Source organism: Adiantum capillus-veneris, chromosome 16 (genome assembly GCF_014529385.1).
Source record: "Adiantum capillus-veneris isolate H3 chromosome 16, ASM1452938v2, whole genome shotgun sequence".
Lineage (NCBI taxonomy): Eukaryota > Viridiplantae > Streptophyta > Polypodiopsida > Polypodiales > Pteridaceae > Adiantum > Adiantum capillus-veneris.
In genome coordinates, this window is record NC_140946.1 from 134,299,652 (window position 1) to 134,319,833 (window position 20,182).

Genomic DNA, 20,182 nt, shown 5'->3' on the forward strand with positions numbered 1-20,182 from the left:
CATGGACATACCTATTCCATGTAAAGTGAGTGGAAAAAATCTTGTCTTCCTCAAAGACTGTGCATGCAATGTAGATGAACAAAGAGACGGAGTGCCAAATTGTTCACCACATACACGCAAACAAAGAGATCGAATCTCTCTCTTCTGATCTAAAGCAATCAACTGTGGCAATTCACAACGGAAATGCCCATGCTTGGTGCGCATACTTTCATGTGCTCGTTCTACGAATGTGTCGTGCCAAGGAAGAGACATGGACTGTGAATTCCTTGAATGCATACTTTTCAGCTTTTCATGAGAAATCCGCATACATCCGTGCTCATTTGTTAGGTGCAGCGGAATGAATGTTGTATTTTCTCAAGATTAGTGATCTTTATTGCTCAAGGTTCCTTTTAATTCTTAGGGAAGGAGAGAGCCTTCCGTCTTTATGGAGAGTGCTATGATCACGAACAAAGTGAGTGGATATTGTGCGTGCAAGTGAATGAGACTGAGAGAAGGAGAGAGAAGAGATACGACACCCGAGAGGTTGTAAAACCCTCCTCTGAAGGCCCCACTCTCGTCGGCGAGAGTGGTCTAACTTTGATTGCACAAGGGTGTACAATGATGATGCATGGACTGATGCAAATGGGGGACTATGTTGATGACGACGACGGTGGTGACGACGACGACTCGATGGCTGAAATCTGTGATCTTCTATTGGCTGAATTTCGTGGACTGTTTCGGGGCTGAAATCGACTGTTTACTGCTGTCTTAAGGGCTGAAAATGGTGGAGTTGTCGGGGATCACGCTGATGATGAAAAACGCTGAAGTGTTGCAAAGCTTGGCTGCGTTTTTACTGCTGTGCTCGGATGCTGGAAACGCTGATGAAATGCAATGCCAAGGCTGTGGGTTAGGGCTAAGTACTTGCTGCAAAAATGCCAGCAAAGGCTGCGTTTTTCCTTATTGAAAATCTGTTGTAAAAATGCTGGTGTGGCTGCCCTGCTAGCGACCAAAAACGCTAATGGCTGGGGTTGGATGTCGCGGGGAAAACGCCAGGAAAGGTTACTTGTAGGCGATGCTGCTGTGAAGGAAACGCCAAGGGAAATGGGAGGCTTGATCTACTGCTTGAAAACGCTAGGGGTGCTGAGGGGGGGGTTACTACTGAGAAGTTGCCTGTTGAGCGGGAAGCTCCTGCTGCCTCTTCTGCCAGAAAGTGCTAATCTGGGTTTGCTTATATATTAACTTAGCAAAATTGCCCTACCTACTTTTGTTGGAAAGTCACTTAAAAATAATAAGTGAAAATAACCAAAAATAGGGAAAATAGGCTAAATGCACTGGAAAATTCCCCTGATTGAATGTGATGGATTCTGAAGGGAATACTAATGATCATGCTGTGTGCAACCTTAGGATATGCATCTATTGCTAAGTGACTGGGCATGCACGGTCTACGAATAGACTCACAAAAGTGTCAGATCACTGCTAATCTAAATTGATTGGATTGACTGAACCCTGCTGTGGTGTAGCTTGTCCACGGACACATAGGGTTGGGATGTGTCACTTGACATCATTCATGAGTGAAACGTGCTCAACGTACAATATGTCATGCCTAGGAAAAGGGATCACATACAGACACTGACAAGATACAGGAAACGATTACGAATGAAACACTCGTACAATGCGTGCGTACTAATCATGCGAACACATAATACTCCTGTGAGGGTTCTTTGGACCTAGGCTTGAGAGCCAAGATCGGTTCTTCCTGAAGGGGTTCTTTGGACCTAGGCTTGAGAGCCAAGATCGGTTCTTTCTGAGGGGGTTCTTTGGACCTTGACTCGAGAGGCAAGATCGGTTCTTCGTGATTGATCGTCTTTGCAACGAGGTTAGCTTCACTAGAGAAAGTATCAACTAACACATCATCCTTGTGAACAATCACATCATCTTCATGCAAATCCTCATGCTTGTGAGAAATCACATCTTGATCATGCAAATCATCGTGCTCATCATTATCATCCAAACTATCATGCTTATTATCATGCAAATCCTGTGTGTCATGCTTGGGAGAAGAAGAGACTAAGAGAGTCTCCTTTTCCTGATTCTGTGCAAAGTGTGCCTGCACTTGAGAAAAAAGTCGCCACAACTCTTTCATGTGTTGATCGCTCTTCTCTTGTCTTGCTTTGTTCTCGCGGTCATATTCTGCTCGTCTTTCGTTGTTCTCGTGATTAAATTTGGCTTGTCTCTCACGCGCTATGGCTGCCATTCTTTCTTGGTATTTGCGCTCTATGGTTGCTATTCTTTCTTCTCTTTCTAACTTCCTGTCCAGACTCCATCATCCTCTTGTCGAAAGCCTCCATAGGAGTTAGTGCAATCCTTGGCGTAGATGGGGAAGGGTCGGAAAAACCTCATGGTGGGGAAAATTCTTCTTCGCCTCTCTCATGCTCATCACCTCCAAGCAAAGTATCCATTCCACTTCGAGTGATGACCATTCTAAAGTCGTGGGTTCTTGTGGTCTTGGGTTCTTAAGTTCACGAGGAACTTGGGTTCTTGTGGGTCTTGGGTCTTGGGGTTCTTGGGGGTCTTAAGTTCTTGAGGTTCTTCTTTCACTTGCAATTTGTGTTTGAGAAGGATCTTCTCTTCACCCGAGTTCTGCTCTTTTCCACGGCCGCACCCCTTGGCGGCCTTGCGCTCACACCAAGGTTGCTTTTTCCCACCTCACGTCGATTGGCCGGCCGCTAAGTGCACGGCCCGCTTTCAATGAGTGAAAAGAGGCACAAGGGGAGGTTGGACAAGCCCTTCTTTCTTGGGATTCTTGTCACTCTTCAAAAACACGATTAGGAATCAACATGCCCACGCTAACTTGGGTTCGTGCGACCGGAACAAGCAAAAAAGTTCTTCTGATTCTTGTGGTTCTTTTCTTGAGTGATATAGAACACTGGAATTCCTTTTGTTCTTATGGAAGGGAGAGCCTTCCATTCTTAATGAGAGAGTGCAATGATCACAAACAAGTGAATGGACACTGTGTGTGAAAGTGTATGAGACTGAGAGATAGAGAGAGAAGAGAAATACGACACCAGAGACGTTGTAAAACCCTCTCCGAAGGTCCCACTCTCGTCAGCGAGAGTGGTCTACTATTGATTGCACAAACTCGTACAAACTGAATGCATGTGACTGATGCAAGCCTAGGCTAGATCGACGACGACGACGGGGATGGCGAGACCGATCTAAGGACTGAGAACTGCTGTCCAAAAACGCTAATGGGCTGAAATCTGCTGCGGCTGAAAACCCTAGGAAAAACGGTCGTATCTGTTGATCTTTGTCGCTGAAAATCTGCTGCTATGAGGGCTGAAATTTGCAGGTCTTTAGGGCTGAAAACTGATGGTCTTCACCTGTTGAAAAACCTTGGGTTCTGCGGTGGGAAACTGCTAAGGCTAGGGCTGATTTGTTCCTTGCTGTCGCCGGGTTGATGCAGATGCAAAAACACTGGTTGATCCTTGTTCTTGTCCAAAAAACGCTAGCTTGCTGTAGTGATGCAAAAACGCTAGGCCTCTTGGGTTCTGCTGAGAAGTTGCATATTGAGCTTGTGCTCCTGCTGCCTCTTCTGCCAGAAAGTGCTAACTCTGGTTTGCTCATATATTAACTTAGCAAAATTGCCCTACCTACTTTTCAACAAAAGTTACTTAAAAATAACAAGTGAAAAATGTCAAAAATAGGGAAAATAGACTAAATGCATTGGAAAATTCCCCTGAAGGATTCTGATGGGAATGCTTATGATCATGTTGTGTGCAACCGGAGGATATGCATCTACACTAAGTGTCTGGACATGCACGGTCTGCGAACAGACTCACAAAAGTACCAGATCACTTCTAAATCTAGATTGACTTGACTGAACTAAACCCTGATTATGCTGTAGCTTGTCCACGGACACATAGGGTTGGATGTGTCACGTGACATCTTGCTTGAGAGAGAGAGGGGGAACTTGCTGCCTGTGGCCCGTGTTCTCCTTGCTCTTGTGCCAATTACTACTAGCCTAAGTTTGCTTATATATTATCTTACCCAATTTGCCCTACTTAGTTCCCAACAAAAGTCACTTAAAATAATAAGTGAAAAATGTCAAAAATAGGGAAAATAGGTTAAATGCACTGAAAAATTCCCCTGAAGGATTCTGATGGATTGATGGGAATGCTTATGATCATGCTGTGTGCAACCAGAGGATATGCATCTACATTAAGTGTCTGGACATGCACTGTCACAAAAATACGGAAGCGTAAACTGACGTTTAATTGCACTTCAAATACTCAAGAGAATTAGAGGGAGAGAGAAAACTTGACACTTCATTGGGGACCAGAAGATGGGCTGGTCCCCCCCCATAAAGAGAATATCTTTATTACTAAGGGAGAATCTTTACAAGCACAGGAACGGGGCATACGTCCGTCCTCTATTCTTTTCTTCTGTTCTGTTCTGACTACTGACTGAGAAAGTGTTTCCACTTTCTTTCTGCTTAGGGGATTTCCCCTCTTCTGCGAGACTGGTTGGAAGCTCTCGAAAAGAGAGTCTATCTTCCAAAACAGCTCCTCGGAAGCTCTCACAGAGGAGAGTCCATCTTCCGTTATGTGTTGCCTTCATGCTTATTCATTCATGCATCGAACACAAAAGAGAAACAAGCAAACTGCACACGCACATGCTTGCTGTAATTTTTTGCACATAACCTGAAATTCTTACTTGTGCACACCCCTACGCCGAAACAGAGGTCTTCTTCACAATGGAATCGCACCAAACTTGATGTAGGCTTAGGATAAGGAGAGAGAAGAGAATTTCTATGGTTGATCTACTGAAAACAACCCTAATCGAGGTGATTAGGGGCTGAAAACAGAGAATTACAGCCGCCGCACTCTGCTAAGAGAGCGTCTACGGCAGCTTCTCGCGATGAAACTTCACCAAAAGGTGTCTATGACTGTGAGATCCCTTGTTCTTGACAATGGGAGCACAAGGCTACCACATATGTCGCAAGGGGCTGCTCTCAAGCTTCAATGGAGGGCTCCACCGCGTAGAGCACGCTCACATTAGGGGGGGTAGGTGCACTGCCAGTCCCTGTGAAGGGGGCGTTGATGCTCTTAAATAGGCTCCATGCATGAAGAAGGGGCGCTAGGAGATAAGGGAGAGTGAGAGTGAAAGATTGCATTGGTAAGTGTGCCACTTGGCACACTTACTTTAAAAACTTACCAACCATTTAACTTTTGACTTTAAAAACTTCTAGCTCATTAATTAAAAATGTGCAACTAACTAACAAATGCTACCAATGATTCTTTTATGAGAACACCAAAGGTCTGCCGGCGCAATGCCGCACTGGCACTGCACCACCTTTACCTGTTCACACTTATTCGGCCGCCCGCCCGGGCACGGACCGTTAAATTTAATTTAACGAAACTTACCCTAAGGCTTTATTAGCTTTATTAGCCTTAGGGTCACTGTTTTAAGGACCCCATCTCATTCATGTGCTTGTACTGACGCGCGTGTTTTTCTGAGCCTAAAATCTGAGGCTACTGCTTACCCCTTTCTGAAGACCCGATTTCCCAATCACTAGGGCTTCAGGGTAATTTCTGCTAAGGTCCCTCTGAGGTGTTCTGGCCCGCATTTAGGCTCACCTGAGGCCTTAGAACTGCGAGGTCTATTCTGGTGTGCACACAACTAATTAGATAATTCTTTTCTCGTAAATAAATTAATTATTTACAAAGTCTGATTTAGTTACATCCCTCTTGGTTCTAAACAGTTGACCTCAACTGTAGAGCGTCAACGTAACTGTGCAACATGTCGGGGTAGTCCTTAAGATCGGACTCAGTCATCCACTTTGCATCTAAAGGAGTGTAATTCGTGAACTTGACTAAATATTTTCGATGTAGACTCCCCGACTTGAGTTGTCTCTCCGAGTGGTGTATTATCTGTTCAGGTTGAAGGATTTCCTCAGTCTCTTCGACTTCTGGAGGATCTTCTTGTACGGGCGCCACTGGAGGAGGTCCAACATATGGTCGGAGGAGACTGACATGAAAAGCATTATGGATGCGCTAGTTAGAAGGCAAATCCAATCGAAAAGTCACGTCATTGACTTTATCTGTAATTTTGAAAGGGCCGTAAAATCTATGGGAAAGTTTGACAACTTTCCCTTTGCTGACCCGCTTTTTGAATCTAGCTTTCTCAAACCGAAGTAGGACATATTGTCCTTTTTGAAGATTGAGATTCCTTCTGTGCTTGTGTGCTTTTCTCTTCTGTTGCTCTTGAGTACGAAGAATCGCTTGCTTTACTTGTTGATGGGCAATATCAATATTGGGCACAAATTCATCTGCGGCGAAGATGTTTTCTTTGGTAACCATAATAGGAAGTAAGAGTGGCTTCCCATAAATAATTTCAAAGGGAGCTTTACCAGTTGAGGAATGCATGGTATTATTATACGCAAACTCAACTATTGGTAAGTACTATTCCCATTCGGATTGTCGTTCCGAAACATAGCACTTGAGGAGATCTAAAACAGTGGCATTAGCGATTTCGCTTTGACCATCTGTTCGTGGATGATAAGCTGATGAAAAATCAAGCTTAGTTCCCAAGTTTTCGAACAATGCCTGCCAAAATAGACTAGTCATGCGGGGATCTCTGTCGCTCACAATAGTCTTTGGCAATCCATGGTGTTTAAAAATCTGAGCTAGAAATATTCTAGCCATGTGCTCAGCTTTGATCGTCTTCTTGACTGGAAGAAAATGGGCTTGCTTACTGAATCTGTCTACTATAGTCCAGATTGCATCATTTCCATTCTTCGATCTAGGAAGATCCGTAACAAAATCCATGGCAATACTTTCCCATGGCGTGTTAGGCTCAGGGAGCGGCTGAAGCTTGCCATAAACTTTATGTCTGTCATATTTCACTTTTTGGCATACTAAACACTCACGTACATGTTTTTCAATGTCCGCACGGAGTGTTGGCCAAAAGAAATACTTTTCGAGGGCACTAGTGGTGGAAGCCATTCCCCGATGGCCGGCATAAGGAGAATTATGTGCTTCATGCATCACCTTCTGTCGTAAGGGCTGAGCTATGCATATTGCTTGTTGACGATAGAGCGTAGTATCCCTAATGGAATAGGGTGGCCTTGAGTGACCAGCTTGAAGATCTGCCCAAATTGTGGCGAAGTCTGGATCTTGAGGAGACATCTCGCTGAGAGATTCTAGTTCCTCATGATAAATTGTTGTTAGTGCATTGATCTTTGGACACCTGGAGAGAGCATCTGCAACTGCATTCTTTGTTCCAGAAGTGTGTAAAATATGAAAATGGAACATTGAAAGAAAATTGGCCCATCTCATCTGCTTTTCGGATAACTTTCTTTGTGTGAGGAAGTAGCGAAGACTTTGATGATCTGTCTTGATAATGAAATCAGCTCCTAATAGATAGTGTTTCCAAATGGAAAGAGCATGAATTACTGCCATTAGCTCTTTCTCGTATATGGAGACATGCAACTCTGCATCTTTAAGGCGCCGACTTTCATAGGCTATCGCGTGACCCTCTTGGTTCAAAACTGCTCCTACACAATCTCCAGATGCATCGCAGTATACCTCGAAAGGTTTGCGAAGATCAGGGACGGTGAGAACAGGTCCGTGACTGAGTAGATACTTAAGCTTTTCGAAAGCTTGTTTTTGTCCAGACCCCCAATGGAATGGAATCCTCTTCTTTGTCAGGTCATGGAGGGGACCTGCTATCGCGGCAAAAGCTCGAATGAAACGCCGATAATAGGAACAGAGGCCAAGAAAACTTCGTACATCATGTACTGTAGTTGGAGTAGGCCATTCTACAACTGCTTGAATCTTATCAGGGTCCATCCTCACCTGATTGTGAGACACTATATGGCCCAAATAGTGGATTTCTTTTAAAAAGAATTCACTCTTCTTAGCATTCACAAATAATTTGTGTTTGCGTAATTCTTCAAACACTAAGGCGAGATGCTTATAGTGTTCGTCTTCCGACTCTGAGAAGATTAAGACGTCATCAAAGAAAACGCCTGTAAAACTTCTATATGAGTGGAAGATTCTATCCATCATTCTGTTGAATGTAGCTGGTGCATTAGTAAGCCCAAAAGGCATCACTAGAAATTCATACAACCCGAAGGTTGTTCTAAATGAAGTCTTATGCACTTCCTGAAGAGCTATGTGGATTTGATGATAACCGCTCTTCAAGTCTATACGACTAAAGACACTTGCTCCTTGTAACTTGTCAAGAATATCGTCAATCCGAGGGATTGGAAATAGATTCTTGATTGTGATCTTGTTTAGGGATCTATAGTCTATGCGCATGCGGAATGTGCCATCCTTTTTCTGAACTAGCAAGACAGGTGAACAATATGGAGAAGTACTAGGCCTTTTTAAGCCCTTCTCCAAAAGTTCGTTAACCTGCTTGAGAATTTCCTCTTGCTGCATTAGACTAACTCGATAAGGGGGCTGATTTGGAGGAGAACTTATGGGGATCAAATCAATTGTATGATCCTCAGGTCGCGAAGGTGGGAGTTCATTTGGAAGTTCATCTGTAAAACAATCTTTATAACTTTCTATTAACTTAAGTCTTTTTTGCTCTAAAGAGGAAGAAAGTTGTGAAACAGACACATCTCTCTCTCTTGCAAAAATCAAGTACGCTGAAACACACTTTTTCATTTCTTTCTTGATGGCAATGTGATTGGCGATAGGAATACGCCAATCACCTGCATCTGCAAGTACACGATACTCCTTTCCTTTATGAGCAAAAGATAAGGTTTTCTGAACATAGTCAGGAATGGGATGCATCTTGTAGTGCCAAGGCATTCCCAAGATAACATCGCATCCTTCAAGTGAAGCTAGTAAGAAAGACTCTTGATCCTTGTAGTCGTCGACCTTTAGATTCAACTTCCCTATGATTGGAGTAGAGTTTGAGTTCTGCCCTTTGAAAGCAGATTGCGCTTGAATAGAGACTCCAAAACGATTGGGCTGTAAGTTTAGGTCGTCAGCTAGCTTGGTAGAGATGAAGTTGTCTGTGCTACCAGGGTCAAACAAAATAAGAGCCCGCTGGTTGTTGATACTACCCCATGCTTTGAGAAGAGCTCTTTCTTTTCCATCCTTGGTTGTATTTCCCTGTACATCTGGGACTGCATTGGAAGAGGGTGGTTGTGGAGGTTTTGTAGGACAGTCACCCTTCATATGATCAACTTGTCCGCACTTGAAGCATCTTCCTTCACTAATGTAGGTTCGCAACTTAGCAGGAGAGAGATATCTCCCTTTCTTGGGCTGATTTGGCTTTGCTTCTGCTTCGGAGGCGGTTCTTTTCTTCTTTTGAGAAGAAGTAGAAGAGGTAGGCTGCTCATGGAGAGCCTTCTGCTTGGCATGGTAAGTGCTTTGCTCCATCTTCCTGGGAGTACCCTTGTCATGTATTCCATCAGCTATGCGGGCTGATTCCATAAGTATCTGCAAGTTACCTCGAGGGTAAAGCTTCATAGCCTTTTGCAAGGCTTCATGCAGTCCTGCTTCAAACTTGCTCATCTTTTCCGAATCGTCAATCTTCTTGAATGGAGTGACTTTCAAGAGAACGTCCCAAAACCTATCCACATAGCGTGGAACAGTTTCGTTCTCCGATTGTGAAAGTCGATCCCATTCTTTCTTTACCTCTTCCTCATAGTCTGGAGGGAGGAACTGTGCGTAGAACTCCTTGAAAGCGGTCCAATCTTGGGGTTTGCGATCTTCCAGGATAAGGGTTAACCACCAATTGCTGGCGATGCCTTTCAGGTACAAACTGACATGGCGAAGCTTGGATCTTTCCTTAAAATTCCCTTCTGCAAATGCAACTTCAAATTGGCGGATGAAAGCCAAAGCTTTGTCATTATCACGCTGTCCATTGTAAGTGTCGAATTTCACATCTTTATCTCCCGACTTGAATGTTTTATGCCTATGGTGCTTCTTCTTATGGTGCTCCTTCTTTCTATGCTTAGACTCCTTGTGGACAGGAGTCCTTTCCCTTGAATGCACTTCTTGCTGCGACGGATCGTCGAGAAACATGTCTTCCGGAGCAACTATGTCATCCAGATCCTTCATGAAAGAGAACTGAGGGGAATCAAGGGGATCTTGCTCTTGAACTTTTGGATTAAACCGCACATGACATTCTGGAGGTTTCTTCTGCCTCTCGTGCATGCGGGAAGTTCCAATCAAAGGATCTTTTCTTGGTTGTGGCGCCTTTGGGTTCTCCGGGATTTCTCCCGACCCCATCGGCATTTTCTCCTTTTTTTTTTCAAGAGTATGGAGAATCTTTTGGACTTTTGGATGGGAGAGAGCTTTCTGCAACTCTTCCACCTGCTGTTGAAGGAGAGAGAACTCTATCTCGCGTCCTCCCATTTCTGCAGTCTGCCAAGAGTCGTCAATCCCTTCAGGAAGAGAGAGAGGACCTTGCTCTGATCAGAGTTACCGGGGAACGCCCCCTAGCCCCTGTTCCGGCGTTCCGGGGGGCAGTTCCCTTCCCGAACGTTCTGAAACATCCCGGAACGTCTAACGTTCCAAGTGGCCAGTGCAAACCGGAATGGCCGTTCCGGAACGTTCCGGAACGCCCCCGGAATGTTCCGGAATGCCCCTGGAACGGCCAACGGCTATAAACAAATTTGGCAAAAATTGGAAAAATTGAAGTAAATGTTTGGGCTTCTTTTTGAAGTGTGCAAGGTCTCAAGGACTCATAAAATGCACCCCCCTCTCCCTTTCTCTCCACAAGCTAATCCTCAAGGGTCAAGCTCTCTCCCTCTCACACTCTCAAGATCTCTCCCTCTCAAGACTCACTCTCTCAAGGCTCAAGGCTTCAAGCCCTCTTCCTCTCCCTCCCACTCTCTCAAATCTCTCCCTCTCCCTCTCACTCTCTCGAGTCTCTCCCTCTCACTCTCTCAAGCTCTCTCTCTCTCTCTCTCTCTCATCTTCATCTAGTCATAGCAAGGTTGAATGGTCTTCAAAACGAGTTTTTTGTGAGTATTAGAGTCAAAGCACTCTAATACTCCTTGTATTTAAACACAAGGAGCTAAAAAATGCACTATTTGGGTGTTTTTTAACCTCCTGTTCTGCGCCGTTCCCGTTCCGGACCCCTAGCCGTTCCCCCGTTCCGCGGGGATCCCGTTGCCGGTCTCGTTCCGCGTTCCGGGTAACTATGGCTCTGATACCACTGTCACAAAAATACGGAAGCGTAAACTGACGTTTAATTGCACTTCAAATACTCAAGAGAATTAGAGGGAGAGAGAAAACTTGACACTTCATTGGGGACCAGAAGATGGGATGGTCCCCCCCCATAAAGAGAATATCTTTATTACTAAGGGAGAATCTTTACAAGCACAGGAACGGGACATACGCCCGTCCTCTATTCTTTTCTTCTGTTCTGTTTTGACTACTGACTGGGAAAGTGTTTCCACTTTCTTTCTGCTTAGGGGATTTCCCCTCTTCTGCGAGACTGGTTGGAAGCTCTCGCAAAAAGAGTCTATCTTCCAAAACAGCTCCTCGGAAGCTCTCACAGAGGAGAGTCCATCTTCCGTTATGTGTTGTCTTCATGCTCATTCATTCATGCATCGAACACAAAAGAGAAACAAGCAAACTGCACACGCACATGCTTGCTGTAATTTTTTGCACATAACCTGAAATTCTTACTTGTGCACACCCCTACGCCGAAACAGAGGTCTTCTTCGCGATGGAATCGCACCAAACTTGATGTAGGCTTAGGATAAGGAGAGAGAAGAGAATTTCTATGGTTGATCTACTGAAAACAACCCTAATCAAGGTGATTAGGGGCTGAAAACAGAGAATTACAACCGCCGCACTATGCTAAGAGAGCGTCTACGGCAGCTTCTCGCGATGAAACTTCACCAAAAGGTGTCTATGACTGTGAGATCCCTTGTTCTTGACAATGGGAGCACAAGGCTACCACATATGTCGCAAGGGGTTACTCTCAAGCTTCAATGGAGGGCTCCACCGCGTAGAGCACGCTCACATTAGGGGGGGTAGGTGCAGTGCCAGCCCCTGTGAAGGGGGCGCTGATGCTCTTAAATAGGCTCCATGCATGAAGAAGGGGCGCTAGGAGATAAGGGAGAGTGAGAGTGAAAGCTTGCATTGGTAAGTGTGCCACTTGGCACACTTACTTTAAAAACTTACAAACCATTCAACTTTTGACTTTAAAAACTTCTAGCTCATTAATTAAAAATGTGCAACTAACTAACAAATGCTACCAATGATTCTTTTATGAGAACACCAAAGGTCTGCCGGCGCAATGCCGCAGTGGCACTGCACTGCCTTTACCTGTTCACACTTGTCCGGCCGTCCGCCCGGGCACGGACCGTTAAATTTAATTTAATGAAACTTACCCTAAGGCTTTATTAGCTTTATTAGCCTTAGGGTCACTGTTTTAAGGACCCCATCTCATTCATGTGCTTGTATTGACGCGCGTGTTTTTCTGAGTCTAAAATCTGAGGCTACTGCTTACCCCTTTCTGAAGACCCGATTTCCCAATCACTAGGGCTTCAGGGTAATTTCTGCTAAGGTCCCTCTGAGGTGTTCTGGCCCGCATTTAGGCTCACCTGAGGCCTTAGAACTGCTAGGTCTATTCTGGTGTGCACACAACTAATTAGATAATTCTTTTCTCGTAAATAAATTAATTATTTACAAAGTCTGATTTAGTTACATGCATGGTCTGCGAACAGACTCACAAAAGTGCTAGATCGCTTCCTATTCTAGACTGACTTGACTGAACTGAACCTTGATCATGCTATAGCTTGTCCACGGACACATAGGGTTGGATGTGTTACGTGACATCCCCTCCTTTTTAAAGTGAGGTACTGATACCGAACTGCATGGCGTCGAGGGAGATCGCGAATAGCATCCGGAATCCTGGAAGGGACTCTTCGCCGGCCCACTCTGATGTGTGGGTCGTGCGGTTCTTGAACTTCATAAAGGTCTGCAACGCTTGCTTCTTTGGGCCGCCCCGAAAGCGACAAAGTCTTCTGTGACTCCTTCAATGCTTCAACTGCGTCTAGAGTCATGCTTCTTTCTTCTTTAAGAATCTCCATGGCTGAAAATTCCTGAAACCATTTCCAACACAAAACCATGAACATACCTATTCCATGTAAAGTGACTGGAAAAAATCTTGTCTTCCTCAAAGACTGTGCATGCAATGTAGATGAACAAAGAGACGGAGTGCCAAATCGTTCACCACACACACGCAAACAATGAGATCGAATCTTTCTCTTCGGATCTAAAGCAATCAACTGTGGCAATTCACAATGGAAATGGCCATGCTTGGTGCTCATACTTTTATGTGCTCTTTCTACAACTGTGTCGTGCCAAGGAAGAGACATAAAATGTGACTTCCTTTTCAGATTTTCATGAGAAATCGGCATACATCCGTGCTCATTTATGGGTGAAACATGCTCAACGTACAATATGTCATGCCTAGGAAAAGGGATCACATAAAGACACTGACAAAAATACAGGAAACGATCACGAATAAAACACTCGAACAATGTGCGTTGACGAATCATTTGAACACATAGTACTTCCTGTAAGGATTTTTTGGACCTAGGCTTGAGAGCCAAGACCGGTTCTTCCTGATTGGTTGAATCTTCCCATGGGGGTTCTTTGGACCTAGGCTCGAGAGCCAAGATCGATGCTTCGTGATTGATTGTCTCTGCAATGAGGTTAACTGCACTAGAGAAATTATCAACTAACACATCATCCTTGTGAACACTCACATCATCTTCATGCAAATCATCATGCTTGTGAGAAATCACATCTTGATCATCATGCAAATCATTATGCTTGTCATTCAAATCATCATGCTTATCATCATGCAAAACCTGTGTGTCATGCTATGGAGAAGAAGAAACTGAGAGAGTCTCCTTCTCCTGAATCCGTTCAATCTTCGCCTGCACATTAGGAATGAGAGATGGAGAATGAACAATGTGCTTTCCACGAATGACAATGGGAGAGTCACTTTTGGCATTGAAAGTGAACGTATTTTCCGCCCAATCAATGAGAGGGGTATGCTCACGAAACCATCGAATGCCCAAAATCATATCACATCCTGAGAGAGGAGAGACAAAAAATTTTCTTTCATGATGAGAGAGTCCATATTGGGAGCAAAGCTAGAGACCTCGAGAGGAGATTTCTGACTAACCTCTAGGCGGGTTCTCTCAACAAGAGAGGGACTGATCACATCATATGCATACTGCATGGGTCAAACAATATTGCAAAACGCTGCCCCGGCATATGACCATAACATTTAATGAGAGACTCATCAATGGGAGGGTCAGGAGAAACTTGGGGCACACTCGTGTTGTCATTGATTGCGTTGACAGAGGAAGTGGGTTCTGTGGATTCTTTAGATTCATTAGAGTCAAGCTTAGGACATGTTCTTTTTAGGTGACCCTTAATGTGACAATGAAAACAACGACCTTCCTTAGAATAAGTGCTTTGCTCTTCCGACGTGATGTATCCTCCTAAATTCCTTGTGCTACCTTTTTATCTGGAGTAAGCTTAGGTTTAGCAATTGTGTTAGCCTTACCCTTAGGTTCACTTTGAGAGTTCTTTTCTGAGAGACTATTGGAAGATTGGTTAGAAGAGTTACCGTTCTTACCATTCTTAGCGTTCTTACCGTTCTGAGGATTTTGAGAAGTCTGAGAGGTACTTGTCGAAGTCTTGTTCTCCTTAGGCTTTCCCTTGTTGTGCTTCATCTCCTGTGCAAGAGCAATCGCTACCGCTTTGTTGAGATCGATTGGATCAAAGACTTCTACATTAAACTTGATATATTCGTCTAACCCAAAAAGGAAAGCCTCTTCGCGCTCATCATCCGATTTGCGTAATTGAGTGCCGAGCTGCAAAACACGGTTAGAAAAAGACATGACTGGCATACCATGTTGCTTGAGATTGCGCCAATCTTCTTTCAATCGTGCTAGGTACTGAGGAGGCATAAACCGCGCCTTGAGCTTGTTTTGGAAGTCGGCCCAATTGAAGGAAAGGGGCACGTCTCCGTCGGCTTCCTCTAGGTGCGCGGCTATCTGTGCCTCTTGCCATACGCGGTACCAATTGATGGCATCACCGGCAAGGTACATAGCTGCCGTCAAAACCTTGCTATTTTCTGTCTTCTTAGTTTTCTCAAAATAAGCATTAAATTGATGCAACCAAGAACGAATAACACTAGCGTCCATCTTACAATCATACTTATTGAACGTCAACTTCTTGGTGACGGGGGTTGTTAGAGTCCGAATCTCGGCTTGCGCCACTTGATGAACCACCAACTTCTTTGGCCTGTTCGGGTTTCTAGGTGAGGACATGTAGTACCAAGTCGTTCATGCGTTGTTCTCTCTGGGCCTCACGCTCTAACTCCAAAGTAGCCTTTCTTTCTTCGGCCACTTCCCTTCTTGCGTCGGCCGCCAAGCGCGCTTGCACAAGCTCACGCTCAATAGTAGCCTTTCTTTCTTCGGCCGCCAAGTGAGCTTGCTCCAAGTCGGCCTTTCTGTCTTCGGCTGCCAAGCGAGCTTGCTCCAAGTCGGCCTTTCTTTCCGTTTTTTTTTCTTTTCATTCCTCGACCGCCAAGCGATCGCGATCCTGTTTGTCTTGGCGGTCACGCTCCGCGGCAATGCGAGTCGCCTCTTGCTTTGCCATCATGTCCATCATCGACTTAACCAAAGCTTCCATGGGGTTTGGTACAATTCCTGGCGTAGATGGCGAAGGGGGAGGGTCAGGAAAACCGCCCTGTTGCTGAAATTCTTCTTCATTACTTTCTTGCCCATCACTCTCATGCCCGTTATCCATTCCGCTTTGGGTGATGACCATGCACTAAAGTTGTGGGTTCTGAAGTTCACGAGGAACTTGGGTTCTTGTGGGTCTTGGGTTCTTGGGTTCTTGGGTTCTTGAGGGTCTTGAGGTTCTTTTGCTTGCAATCTGTGTTAGAGAAGGATGCTCTCTTCACCCGAGTTCTGCTCTTGTCCGCGGGCGCACCCCTTGGCGGCCTTGCGCTCACACCAAGTTTGCTTTTTCCCACCTCACGTCGCCGGCCGCTAAGTGCATGGTCCGCTCTCAATGAGTGAAAAGAGGCACATGGGGAGGTTGGACAAGCCCTTTTTTCCTGGGTTTCCTGTCACTCTTCAAAAACACGATTAGGAATCGACACGCCCAAGCGAACTTGGGTTCATGCGACCGCAACAAGCAAAAAAAAATTCTATGGTTCTTTTGGTTCTTTCCTTCAGTGATACAGAACACTGCCAAAGCTCTAATACCAATGTAAGGTGCAACGGAATGAATGTTTGAACTTTGCTCAAGATGAGTGCTCCAATCTGTGCTCAAGGTTCCTTTTATTCTTATGGAAGTGAGAGCCTTCCGTTCTTAATGAGAGAGTGAAATGGACACAAACAAAGTGAATGGACACTGTGCGTGAAAGTGTGTGAGACTGAGAGATAGAGAGAAGAGAATACGACACCAGAGACGTAAAACCCTCCTCCGAAAGCCCCACTCTCGTTGGCGAGAGTGGTCTACTATTGATTGCACAAACTGGTACAAAGTGGATGAATGAGAACTGATGCAAGTCTAGGCTATGTCGATGTCGACGACGGGGATGACGAGACTGACTCTATGGCTGAAAACTGATGCACTTTCTCTGCTGTCCCAAAACGCCAATGGGCTGAAATCTGCTGCTGCAAAACGCTGGTTTGCTGCAGATTTTTCGTGCCTTTGGCTGCCCCTAAAAACGCTGACTTGCAGCCCTTTGAAGTCCTCCAAAAACGCTGTTTTGGCTGGTCTTTAATTGCTGAAATTCTGATGCTATGGCGATGCTAAAAATGCTAGGGAAAAGGGGGTGATGTTGGGTTGTTGAGAAACACCAAGGGCTTGGGGTTGTGGCGATGATGTCTTTGATGAAAACGCAAGGTGCTGGGGTCTTATGGCCATGAGGCTACTGCTGAAAACGCTAGGGGTGTTGGAGGTCTGGCTTGGAGGAAATCACCACCAAGGGGAGAAATGTCCTGCTTGAGAGAGAGGGGGAACGTGCTGCCTGTGGCCTGTGTTCTCCTTGCTCTTCTGCCAATTAGTGCTAGCCTAGGTTTGCTTATATATTATCTTACCCAACTTGCCCTACTTAGTTCCCAACAAAAGTCACTTAAAATAATAAGTGAAAAATATCAAATATAGGGAAAATAGGTTAAATGCACTGGAAAATTCCCCCGAAGGATTCTGATGGATTTTGATAGGAATGCTTATGATCATGCTGTGTGCAACCAGAGGATATGCATCTACACTAAGTGTCTGGACATGCACAGTCTGCGAACAGACTCACAAAAGTGCTAGATCACTTCCTATTCTAGACTGACTTGATTGAATTGAACCATGATCATGATGTAGCTTGTCCACGGACACATAGGGTTGGATGTGTCACGTGACACCAAGGTTGCTCGTCTATCTTCGGCCGCTATGCGTTGGGCTTTGCGTGCTTGCTCACGCTTAAGCTCAATAGCTACCTTTCTTTCTTCGACTGCCAAGCACGCTTGCTCGAGCTTGCGATCAAAGGTGGCGCGTTGCGCCTCTTGTTGTAGCATCATGTCCATCATCGACTTGACCAAAGCCTTCATAGGATTTGGTGCAAACCGTGGCGTAGATGGGGAAGGGGGAGGTTCGGAAAAACCTCCTGGTGGTTAAAATTCTTCTTCGCCACCTCCATGCTCATCACCTTCATGCAAAGTATCCATTCCGCTTCAGGTGATGACCATACACTGAGATGTTGGGTACTTAAGTTTGCGAGGAACTTGGGGTCTTGAGGTTCTTGGGTTCTAGTGTTCTTGAGGTTCTTGAGTTCTTTAGCTTGCAATCTGTGTTAGAGAAGGCTTTTTTCTTGCCCGAGCTCGACTCTTCCCTACGGGTGCACCCCTTGGCGGCCTTGTGCTCACAGCAAGGTTGCTTTTTCCCACCTCACATCGATTGGCCGGCCGCTAAGTGCACGGTCCGCTCTCAGTGAGTGAAAAGAGGAACGAGGGGAGGCCGGACAAGCCCTTCTTTCTTGGGTTACCTTTCACTCTTCAAAAACACGATTAGTAATCGACACGCCCAAGTGGACTTGGGTAACTTGCGATCGCAACAAGCAAAAAAAATTCTTGTGATTCTTTCCTTGAGTGATACAGAACACTGCCAAAGCTCTGATACCAATGTAAGGTGAAACGGAAGTGAATGTTTAACTTTGCCCAAGGTGAGTGCTCCGAACTGTGCTCAAGGGTTTCTTTTACTTACGGAAGGGAGAGCCTTCCGTTCCTTTAGTGAAAGAGTGCAAATGATCACAAACAAAGTGAATGACACTTTGAATGAAGGTCCTGAGAGAGAGAGAGAGAGAGAGAGAGAGAGAGAGAGAGAGAGAGAGAGAAGAATACGACACCAGACGGTTGTCAAACCCTCCTCCAAGGGCCCCCCTCTCTATGGTGAGAGAGGTTTATGCTATTGATTGCACAAATCTGGCACAATGATCTAGATGCAATGGACTTGCCGATGATGTCGACGGCAATGATGACGACGACGAGACGGACTGAAATCTGAAAACGCTAGGGGCTGAAATCTGCAAATCTACTAATTGCTGAATTCTGACACTGTGTCGGCGATGGCGATGGCGACGACCCGACGACGATGCGCTGAAAACGTAGATGTTGAAATCTGCGGACAACGTCTGAAACTGGAAACGTTGGCTGATCTGACCGTGCGGTGAGGAACTGTTGCGGGTAGGTGAGATCTATGAGGCTAGGGGTGGGATCTGCTCTGTGTAAGTGCTGAAAACTGAAAACGCTGATGCTAGGGGCGGATTTGACACCTGGAATCTGCAAACGCTGATGCTAATATGCAAAAACGCCAGCCTGATTTGCTGAAAAACTCTAGGCTGATTCTGTTGCCAAAACGCTATGCTGTTATGCAATCTACAAACGCTCGGGCTGGGTTCTTGAAAACGCTGATCTGGGAAGTCCCAAAACGCAGGCTGTCTTGTGGCGGAAAACGCCGAGTCGGTTCTTGTTGAGAAGGTGCACTCAAGTTGCTGGAACTTCTTCTACCTCTTCTGCCAGAAAGTGCTAGCGCTAGGTTTCTGTTATAGATGCTTTGCTGTATGTTGATATTTGTGGAGTTGTTGTGGTAAAGTACATGCCAAAATATCAGACTTTGGAAATCTTCTCCTACTACAAATTGTGCTTACTTTCAGTAAGTGAAACCAGGATGGACTCTCGTACCACAACTACAAGAATCTCTATCCATAGAGGTTGCGTAGGAATCTTGTTGTACAGAGGATTTTGAGGTTCAGTCCTGGCCTCTTCAGCAGAAGTTGGATTGGATGTGGCCTCCATAGGAGATGATCATTCCTCTTGTGAGAGCATAGAAAGTCTGAGCTTTGATACCATCGTAACTAGCCACACCACTTGCCAATGAGAAATCACCGATACGGACTCAAAGCAACTGCAACACTTCATGATGAGGAATTGTTTTGGACCATGGCAAATGGGAACTCTTATTTTGAGATTCCTTGCACCTCTGTTGCTACTTCCTTGCCACTACCACCCAAGTACAACTATATGACAAAGCCTTATCCTCTTATTTATCCAGGATATTTTCCATATTATCATCCGTCCATGCTCTGTGGACTGAAAGCTTCCAAAGATGGTGGATCTACAGTCAAGTTATAAAGGATTGTCCCAAGGTCTTACGGTTCCTTCAACAATTTGATGATGTAGGCCTCTACAACGGTCATGTTGGAGAAGATTCAAAGATTGCCCAAGTGTTCGGATTCCTCAAAGGCAATGCTTTGCAATGGTGGAGTGCTTTGATTGCTTGTCCTCACACACCCAAGACTTAGCAACAATTCAAACAACATCCATAGGAGAGGTTTCCTTGTTAGATTCATCATTTTTTAGCATGGATAAATAGCAATGTGCATGGATGACGTGTTGTTTTTGTGCATAAGTTTTCGAGTTCTGTGATTTAGATTGGACTTGAAGTTCAAAGAGAGACCTTTGTTGATTATCGCCTGGTTATCTGTTACAGGTACCACGCGTCTTGACTTGTAAACACAGTACATCTTTTTTACTGGTGCCTTGGAAGCCTCAAGCCATGCAGTACTCTGCACAATCTGCACCGGAAGAAGGTATTCATCATGTAAACCTGTTGAATCTTTCCTCTCAGAGATA

General features: G+C 45.1%; 1 protein-coding gene across 1 annotated transcript in view; it reads left to right on the forward strand.

The window, feature by feature from the left end:
- The window catches only part of LOC147439909 (Transcriptional coactivator/pterin dehydratase), a 72,368-nt gene that overhangs the window by 13,332 nt on the left and 38,854 nt on the right, over window positions 1-20,182 (forward strand). The window contains exon 2 of the mRNA XM_086484422.1: window positions 20,040-20,139. Coding sequence (XP_086340548.1) covers window positions 20,040-20,139 — 100 coding nt within the window. The remainder of the gene's footprint in view (window positions 1-20,039; window positions 20,140-20,182) is intronic.